Here is a 10,383-nt window from a genome sequence, read left to right on the forward strand (position 1 = left end):
TAACTTACAGACAATGTCAGTTTTTAAATTGCTATTATTTGTAACATGTTTGGAATGATTAATCAGCTCTTGGTCAAATAATGTGCAAGCAAATTTAAAGAATGTAATTTTTATTTAAACGGTTTGTCCTAAGGATTTTCCCCATTTATTTAAACTGAATTTACAAAATACTTGCACAGCCCCCAATTCAGTGACAGAAAATATTCATAATTTAGTCTTTATATTGGTTTCATAAAGGGCTAGCAGGGTCTGGAGCATGAAAACGGTGATAAGAAGCACCCGGTGTCCTCAGGCAGACATTAGCAGATCAGTATTGGCAGACCGACATTACTATATATTCAAAAGCATCTCATTAAATAAGCAAATACAGGATAAATCCTCCCAGACACCAGATTACATTTTGTTGCTTTTTAAACATTTTTAAATGTTGCATATTCAATCAATTACGGTAATAAAACTATTAGGAAACATGCAGATATTCATTCATCTGGGACAGGTTAAGGTCAGCAGAAACTAAAGCCCGAAAACTTTCCCAGTCACACACTCTTTCTATCACTCTTAAATCTGAAGCGAATTACAAACATATCCTTCCAGTAGATGGTTGCCATTTGAAGCATACATTCTCTTGCATAGATTTCACGTTGTGTAAATTTCCAGCAAATTCCTCTGGTTCTGCAGATTCCTCAGTGGAATGATTTGGAGAACTCCATTTTATTTTTCACAAGCTCTTGCACTGAACCCGTCTTTATTCTTCCTCTGGCATTCTTCTCCTCTTGATGATACTAGTCTCTCAGAATGACTTCAGTTTCTCAATATTCAGGTGACAATTCATTTTTAAAGTGGTCTTTTCTAGTGAAAGGCCGAATCAGACGTGAATGTGGCTCTTTAAATGGGGAGCGTTGATGGATCATATGTTGAAGATCCTGGATTTGCTTTGAAAGACGGCAGAAGGGTTTGGTGACAGCTTAGTCTTCTGCTCCTGTCACATAAAACACATTTCTGTTAAAATCATCAAGTATTTAAAAAGAATGTACAAATATAAAATACCTGTACACTACCAATCAAAGATTTGGGATTGGTGAAATTTCCAAGTTTCTTATATGTTGACTAATGCTGCATTTATTTGATTTTAAGTATGGTTTTAAAAAAAATAATATTGTGAAATATTATTATATATATTCAAATGTAATTTATTCCTAGATGACAAAGCTGAGTTTTCAGCATCGTTACTCGTCTTTAGTGTCACATGATCCTTCAGAAATTATTCTAATATACTGATTTACTGCTAAAGAAACATTTATTTTTATCAATGCTGAAGACAATTGTGATGCTTAATATGTTTGTGGAACCTGTGGAACACGTTTTACCATATCCTTTGAAGAATAGAAGGTAAAAAAAAAAAAAAGTATTTATTTGAAATAAAAATCCATTCACAGTTTTCATCTAAAATGTAAGTAGAAAAAGAAGCATCAGGTCATGGACAATCTTGATGTTTTCTAAAACCCACTGTAAATAGTATCTATTTTGCATACTATTTTCAAATTACTATTTGGGGATATACTTCTCCAAGTCTCATATTCTATTATCTCCAGCCACTCTGCCTCCATCTGTCTTTGTTCTTTGTCTCTTTTTCTGTCTCTCAGTCGGTCTCCTTCTCCTGGCTAGAAGACATCTAATCCTTACTGTAGGGGCTCACTATTTGAGAAGCCAAGCGCTGAGTGAAAATGAGATTTATCATCTACTAAATCTTTTTCTCTCACACACACTCTCTTACACTGTTTAGTGTTTCTAGAATAAGAACTTGACACCCGCCGACTCAGCCTCACTAACAGCAGACACTGTTCAAACCTTAGGTCTTCAGAATGCCATTCTACCATACTAATGCTGGAAATGATTTATAATACGCCAATTTGACCTCAGAGACCTCCAAAACATCAAACATGAATGAATTATTTCTGAAATGACAAGTGGGTGTTGCATTCTTTTAAAGCCTTTTGCTGAGTAATAGTATATATAAAAGAAATCAGTAATTATTAGTACTTTTAATCAACATACATGCATTAAATTGATCAAAAGTGACAGTAAAGATATTTATATTACAAAATATTTATATTTCAAATGAATACTGTTCTTTTTAACTTTTCTAATAATGAAAGAACCAATTTTTTTTTTCAGCTTCCACAAACATATGATAAAATATATAAAATAAATGTTTCTTTAGCAGTAAGGTATATCAGAATGATTTCTGAAGGATCATGTGACACTGAAAACTGGAGTAATGATGCTGAAAATTCAGCTTTGCATCACAGGAATAAATTAAATTTTTAAATATATTAAAATCGATTTTGTCATTGTTGATAATACTTCACAATATTAAATTTTTTACAAAAATTGTAATTAAATGCAGCATTAGTGAGCATAGGAGATTTCTCTTGAAAATACAATCTTACCAACCCAAAACTTTGAACAACGTTTGTTTTTTTTTGTTTTTATATATATATATATTTTTTATTATTAAACTTATATATTGTATGGAATATTTTACAGTACAGGAATATTCCAATCTGGACATGGCCTGATTCATCCTCTGTCTGTTGCATGTCATAAACTGCTGAGTGACCATCATCAGGGACAGAGCGCTGATGTATGGGAAACTGTCTGGGTAGCAACTTGAAAGCTCACATAAGATGTTTAACTGTCATTTAAGATTACATTATAACTTATGAAACCCTGGGATTTATTCACTGCGAAACTGTGCAGGTTTGATCTCTGTAACTGCTTCTCAATCCTGTTCCTGGAACATTTGGGATTGTTTTATCTAACACTGATCCAACTACTCCTCAGTTCATTATAGTATGTTAGTAAAATATTATATATACATATATATTTTTTTTTTTATTATTATTATAAAACAAATTATACAAATAAGAATATCAAGGGATTTTTCAATTCAAAAACAAATTAATTAATAAATAATAATAATAATAAGATCGATGGTTGTCCCGTGGTCCCTGGTTTTGGTATCTTTGTCATAGAGGAATTTCAGACTTGTTCAATCATCATCAAAAACATCAGACTAGTGGATCTCTCTGGCAACTTGACAAGAGCATCAGCGAAAAGGTTATGAAAAAAAAAGTAACAACTCAATAACAGAGGCATTTAAGCCTGACACCAGAAGCACAAATTTCTCAGACTCAGACTGCTGGCATTGTGTGTTTCAGCTCTCTGTTTCTCTCCTCACTGGTCAAGCATGAGGTTTGATAGCATGCATGGGTTACCAAGAGAGTAATTAGGACTAAATGAAACCCAATTAGTGCATACTTCACTGACCGACGGGCAAAAGATTCAGCACCAGTTTCACAGTTAGTTTTGATTATTATTGAGAGGACGGGCACAGACTAGACTGATGTAATGGGGCACAGGAGCAGGGTCACTGATTACATAACCTCAATGAATCAGCACTGGTCGATACAGAGAGCACAAGTTTAACCAGACCTGAAACTCGCATTTGTCCCAGACAGGGATCATTGTTAAATAACCATTGTGATTAAACTGCGTTTTATGGTTGATTTCACAGATTAACCTAAAAGGTTATGCAAATCAATATTTCTGCTAACATATTCTGGGTTAAATATGACCAAAAAGTTAATCTAGCTCAAATGGTAAACCCACTTAAAAAGGTTTATTTTGTCAACTTTACAGCTCAAACATGAATAATTCATGGGGTGGGGGTAAAAATAAAAGTTAAGATTTTACACAGTGATCTCCTGCTGATAATATGAAAGTCTCCAGTTCATTCTCGTTCTGCTGAGCATGGTCTGAAATTTAACTCTTTGTTGATCATTCTGTCACATCAGCTCGCTGTCGGATTTGATCTCTCTCTTCTCTCCACGTCCCTTCTGATCTATCCTCTCACTCACCTCTGGTTTCATGCTGATCTCTGTCCTGTGTGTGTGTGCTTTCTCTGTCTGTGCGTGTGTGCTGGTCTCCGGTACACTGGCGTCTGTGTGTCTGTGCGAGTCTGGGCTGAAGGCAGCCTGGTAGCTGGTCTCCGGCGGGGGCTGGTCAGCACCTGTACCCAGGAAGGTGGGCCGTTTATGGGCAGGCTTTGATGGCCGAGCTCCAGACCATGGCTGGTACTCCTTCCTGACTCCAGAAAGAGATCAAATTAATAAGACAGGGAAAAACAGAGTTAGAATTCTGAGGAGCTGCAGGTTTCATACGTTCACAGATCAGATCCTTTAACCAAAGCCTGATGAACACAGAAGGCTTTTTGTTATCAATTCATTCTATTTCCCTCAGATAACTGTTTATGTAGTTGTTTGAGATTAATTCTCACTGCAATACACAACCATTACAACCACCACACCAGTCCAGATACAGCACTACAGTAAACTGGCAACAATTAATTTTTGGAGACTACAGTTAGCATATGTTATTTCAGACATAAAAAACACTGATTTAGGCTCTAGTGTAGAGGCAAAGGCCTCTAGATTATGCTTATTTTACCAAAATAAAATCTTATAATGCCTTTATTTTTTTATTTAATTAGTACAGAAAGGTCAGACTTTGCTTAGACAAAAGTCTTGTCACATCTTTACAGGATTCAACCAATCACAGATTAGAGTGTCACCTGTGACAAATACTGTAATTAACACATTCCCAGGGGTGTAGAAGAACCCCAGCACACCCAACCTCCATCTGAAATGCATCCTGACCTCTGACAACATGCCAAAGTTTCAACAACAGACCAAAATGCTGATCATCAAGAGCCTGAAGACCAAGTCTCCTGCTGAGGTGGCAGACATCTTTAATGTATCTAAACGTCAAGTGGAGAGGATAAGAAAAACATTTGAAGAAACTGGTGAAGTTTATGACAGACCCAGGTCAGGCAGACCCTGTAAGACAACTGTTCGAGAGGACCGTTTGCTGGTTCGACAGTCCAGGGCCAGCCCTTTTTCAACTGCAGCAGAGCTACATTAGAACTGGTCACTAGAAACCCCTGTAACTACAAGAACAGTTTGTTGAATTCTCTCACGCAGTGGTCTCAATGGCCGAATTAGTGCTCAGAAACCAGCATTAAACAGAAGACAACTTAAAAATCGTGTTGCATTTACCAAGGTGCACAGCTTGCAGGAAGGATGGACTGTGGAAAAGTGGCAGAAGGTTGATTATTCTGATGAATCATCTATTGAACTGCATCCCAATCATAGCAAATACTGCAAAAGACCTATGGGAATCCACATGGACCCAAGATTCACACAGAAAACAGTCCGTTCCGTGTAGGAAACATTTTGGTTTGGGGTTACATTGAGTATGGGGGCATGCAAGATATCTGCAGAGTGGATGGCAACATCAACAGCCTGAGGTATCAAGACATTCTTGCTGCCCATTACATTCCAAACCACAAGAGAGGGCAAATTCTTCAGCTCCTTCTCATACTTCAGCCTCCACATCAAAGTTCCTGAAAGCAAAGAAGGTCAAGGTGCTCCAGGGTTGGCCAGCCCAGTCACTAGACATGAACATTATTGAACATGTCTGGGGTAAGATGAAGGAGGAGGCATTGAAGATGAAACCAAAGTATCTTGATGAACTCTGGGAGTCCTGCAAGAATGCTTCTTTGCCATTCCAGATGAATTTATTTTAAGTAATTTAAGTAATTGCGGAGACTAGGGGTGTAACGATACGCGTATTCGTATTGAACCGTTCGGTACGACGCTTTCGGTTCGGTACGCGGTACGCATTATGTATACCGAACGGTTCGTTGAAGTAATTAATTATATTTGAAAAAAAAAAAAAAAAGAGAGAGAGAGAAATATAATGATATGCGTTCAACAAGGTAGCCCAATAACCCAAACAACGTAACAGGCAACGCCCCTGACACTCCCGAAGAAGAAAAAAACACCATCTTATATGTTTATGTTAGGCTACTCAGTCAGGCGCTCGCTCACTCAGTACGCGCTGAAGGCTCGTTGCAAAATGGCCAATGCGTTTAACAGACTAGAAAAAGAAGATCCTCCAGTAACCAACAGGTCTGGTGTTTGGGTGCACTTTGGATTCCCTTTAAGCTATAATGGTGATGGCAAGAGAGTGGTGGATAAAAAAACAACGGTATGTCGCATCTGCAACATGACAGGGTACACCAGCGGGAATAAAAAAAAAAAAAAAAAAACACCAGCGGGAATATCTGGGATATATGCGTCAGTACTATCTGGGAAAAGACGAAAAAAAGGAGAAACATGCACGCAGCAAACTATCCCTGCAGCATTTAGAAACTATAGCTTACAGGGAATCCAACCCAAACACCAGACCTGTTGGTTATTTTAGGATCTTATATTTCTGGTCTGTTAAAGGCATTCGACATTTTGCAACGAGCCTTCAGCGCGTGCTGAGTGAGCGAGCGCCTTAGGGGCCGTTCACATATCGTGCCTAAAAACGCATGGAAAACGCTAAGCGCGTCTTTCTCCTCCTCTCCAAAGCGCTCGGGCAGAAGCGCTCATGAGGCGTCTGTCTTTGCTAAGCAACAATGACGTGCTCTCTCCATGAGACGCGGAAATTTCAGCGAAGGATAAATGGATTTGCAGCTCTAAAAATCGCTTGCAGTAGCTCTGCTACTAAATTTATTTCAAAATTGCAATCCATATACAACTATGATCAGCTGATCCTTCATCTTGGCTGAGCTCTCAACGTTGTTACGGGAAAGGATGAAGCTGATTGGTTAGTTCTTGTCACATGACCCGCGGTGCGCTTGCGGCATTCTGAAAAGTTGAGATGTTTTTACATTTTGCTGTATCTAAAACATATCGAACCGAACCGAACCGAACCGTGACATCAGTGTATCGTATCGAACCGAACCGTGAATTTTGTGAACCGTTACACCCCTAGCGGAGACGTATGGATGCAGTCCTCCAAGCTCATGGGAGTCATACACAATATTAATTATTTTTCCATTGCACCATGACTTTATGCTTTGTAATGTACATTATTTCTGTATAATATATATGTATATATATATATATATATTAGATACATACCAGTAATAAGTGATATTATTATTACATGTTTTTATGTTAGTGTAGTAGTCTATTTGATAATTAAAAATGTATAAGCAATAAGGACATATTATATTTATGATTTTTTTCATAATTTTAGTGTTTTTACGTACTAAATAGGCCGAAAAAAATACAAAAATATATCAAGTAATAATAATATTAATAATACACGTTTGTTTTGTCTTTGCAATGTTTTTACTCACTTCAGAATAAAATTAAAATATACAGATTACAAAGATTTGAGATTTATTCATATAGAATTATTATTATGGTATTTTTCTTTGTAATATGTTTTTACTTACTAAACAGGCTAAAATGAAATAAAATAATGAAATAATATATAGATTACAAATATTTAATAGAAATCATCAATTGTTATTAGAAATTGTAGTAGTAGTTGTAGTAGTAATATAATATAGTCTAGAATGTTTGTCTTTTGTAATGTTTTACTTTGCTAAAATAAAATATAAGGAAATTCACCCATATGGTATTACTGATATATATATATATATATATATATATATATATATATATATATGTGTGTGTGTGTGTGTGTGTGTGTGTGTGTGTGTGTGTGTGTTTTACTAACTAAATTAGCTTAGATTTAAATGTAAATGTAAATCCCATAACCTTATTTAAATCATGATGATAATGAACTGTTGAGAAGTGTGTGAGTATTGCAGTGGATGAGAGGTGCTGAAGAACAGCTCCCATGAGAGAAAGCCCCGCATGAAGAGCATCTGTACCTGTTTGAGCTGAGCTGATCTGCCCCTCTCTGCTTGCCGCTTCGCTCCAGTCTGTCCGCCCGCTGCTGACTCGTGCTGTTAGAGTAACCGTTCACCGGGCTATCCGTTAAAGTGCCGCCTTTCCCTCCGTTACTGATCCAGGGAAAGTTATCCTTCTTCGGGATGGGCCATGGTTTGTAATCCTGTTTGTACTGGGTGACGCTCTGGAAGGGCACACCCGGGGGATGGTAGTCCTCGCGGGGTTTATAACTCGGTTCCGTCCGTCCTCGTTGCGGCCGCCGGACTCCAGCTGCATGGTCCGGTGTCACGAAGTTGACGCCCGGCGCCTGTTCCGTGGAAACGAGTTTGGTGACGGATCGCACCTCCTGCTCCCCGATATCAGAGTAGTTCTGAATCGTTAGCGGAACCGACAAATCTGATTTATCGAACTGGTTCCAGAACCGAGCCAAGCAGCAGACTCTGCTGATGCACGGCCAAGCCATTCCTATAAAATAAAGCAAAAACAAAAAGAAAGAAAACACTGTAAAAACGCGATGAAGTGCTCGATTACATGAAAGAATGTGAGCGCGTGTCCGTTCCTCTAGAACTGCGCGAGACGGCTCGGTGTCGGGACACTGTCATTGCACATTCATCTCACGTGATTAGAATTGTAATGCAGAAATAATAATAATCCATAAACATCCGAGTCGGTTAACAGCGTCAACCTCACGGCTGTTTCCCCGACAGAGCTCAACTTACTAATGCCCTAAAAATCCTCTTTTAATCAAAACCAAGTGCACTTCCTACCTAGACAGCATTTCTAGGCATCATAGGCGCTTACAGCTGACTCAGATGCTGTCTAACTAAAGCACCAAGGTACTACACTTTTTGACTATGCAATAAGGTATTTTCTGAAGAACCATGCAAACTTGTAGTCAACTTGAAATACTTGACGTATTTGACATATTCACTGGGAAACTTTGTACTACATCTAAAACTATTTCAAACATAATCAATTTAGAGGCTATAAGGAGCATGTATGAATTAAAAAAATTGTCACATCACATCACCATGTGTTGATATGATTTAAACAGTTACCGGTTTTAAAAACCTAAAAATCTATATAAAAATTTTTTTTTTAAAAGTTTTTATTTGTAGAAATTTTACAACCAATGGCATTCAAGTTTTAAAAACAGTGCACAGTGTACTGTATTAATAAAAATGAATGTTCTCATATATATCGTGTTCTTTATGGTATTTATTTCCATAGTGGTCACAGACTTGGAACTCACAGTATATCACAGTACTATGGTACTGTGATATACTAGTACCATATTCTATACTCATACTCTATACTCTAGTACCATCCATAGTACTTTTTTGTCAGGACAGGTAAGCGGCTCACAGGTTTTTTTAGTTTGCCATTTAAACCGTTCTAATCAATTGCGCCAAACCAAAACTAACGAATTGCTTTCGCTCTGCATTCACAAACAAGCTGTTGTTTTCAGGTTGTCATAACAAACATCTAAAGTCTGATTTAACGACATACCACGAAGCAGCTGAATATGTTGAGTTCTGGTATATTTTTGCTTGATATTTCAGTTATAAAGTCTGTGGCTTTATTTTCCATCTGATAAGCATAAGCCCCATTAACAGGTCAATTAAGCAGCACCTGTCTCATTACTGCAGTCAGTGAGTGTGCTGCACCACTACATTTCTCCCTTTATAGTCCTAGAATAATCAGTGTGGGGGAATTTACAGCTTGGTTAAAACAATTTGCAGTTTGAAAAATATATGCTTTCATTTTTCAAAAATAGTTGCATCATTATTAGCATTATTTCTGACAAGCTACAGGCCTGTTTGCTGAAGTTATGCTGTTTTTCCCTATTAGGGATAAAACTAATTTACTAACAGATTTATCACCTGAAAAGTCCCAGCTTTCCTGAGTAAAATTTACACAAATCCAGAAATCTTTATAAACACACAATCCTCTCATCATTCAGCATAGATCAGATTTTTGTCTGCCATCAGTCACATGGCATTATGCTCTTGTGGAAAAAAAAGGATCACCCTGTGTTTGGAAGAGAAAAGTTATCTTTAACAAAATGTCACTCAAAAAATGCTTCAGTTTGACTCAAAACAAGAGGCTTCTAATGATATAAATGCTTATTATTAATAAATGATTCTACAATTTACAAATAAAAGAAGAAAAAACATTTGAACTGCAAGGCTTATACATTTTGAGTTACTCATAATCATTTAAACTTACTAAAATATATATTGCATGTAACTGGAAATGAGTTCTGCAAATTGATTGTCACGAAATGCCTCCACCTTCAGGCCAGCTGAAGCACTACAGGTTTTTAGATCCATTTATCAGTCTTCTGTATTATGCATCATATAGTGGGAAGACATGTGGAAACGTTGCGTATAAAGAGATGGAATGTTTCAGTTTTCCAGTTTTAGCTTGACTTCGCCTGATTTTCCCACAAACCGTTTTCTTTCCATTTCCACATCACCTGTGGGTTAATGGCTCTCCTGCACACAAGACAGTGTTCAACTTAAACCTGTCAAAAACCACATACAAAGATGAGGACGAGACCTGG

General features: G+C 37.3%; 1 protein-coding gene across 1 annotated transcript; it reads right to left on the reverse strand.

The window, feature by feature from the left end:
• Positions 1–93: 93 nt before the first annotated feature.
• Positions 94–8,502, reverse strand: LOC127935010 (microtubule-associated protein 6 homolog). The gene is made up of 3 exons (XM_052532596.1): positions 7,799–8,502; positions 3,921–4,146; positions 94–979 (listed from the first exon to the last, which is right to left on the reverse strand). The coding sequence occupies exons 1-3, from the start codon at positions 8,278–8,280 to the stop codon at positions 908–910; spliced, it is 780 nt and encodes a 259-aa protein (XP_052388556.1). The 5' UTR covers positions 8,281–8,502; the 3' UTR covers positions 94–907.
• Positions 8,503–10,383: the final 1,881 nt, after the last annotated feature.

This window comes from Carassius gibelio, chromosome A2 (genome assembly GCF_023724105.1).
Source record: "Carassius gibelio isolate Cgi1373 ecotype wild population from Czech Republic chromosome A2, carGib1.2-hapl.c, whole genome shotgun sequence".
NCBI classification, from domain to species: domain Eukaryota; kingdom Metazoa; phylum Chordata; class Actinopteri; order Cypriniformes; family Cyprinidae; genus Carassius; species Carassius gibelio.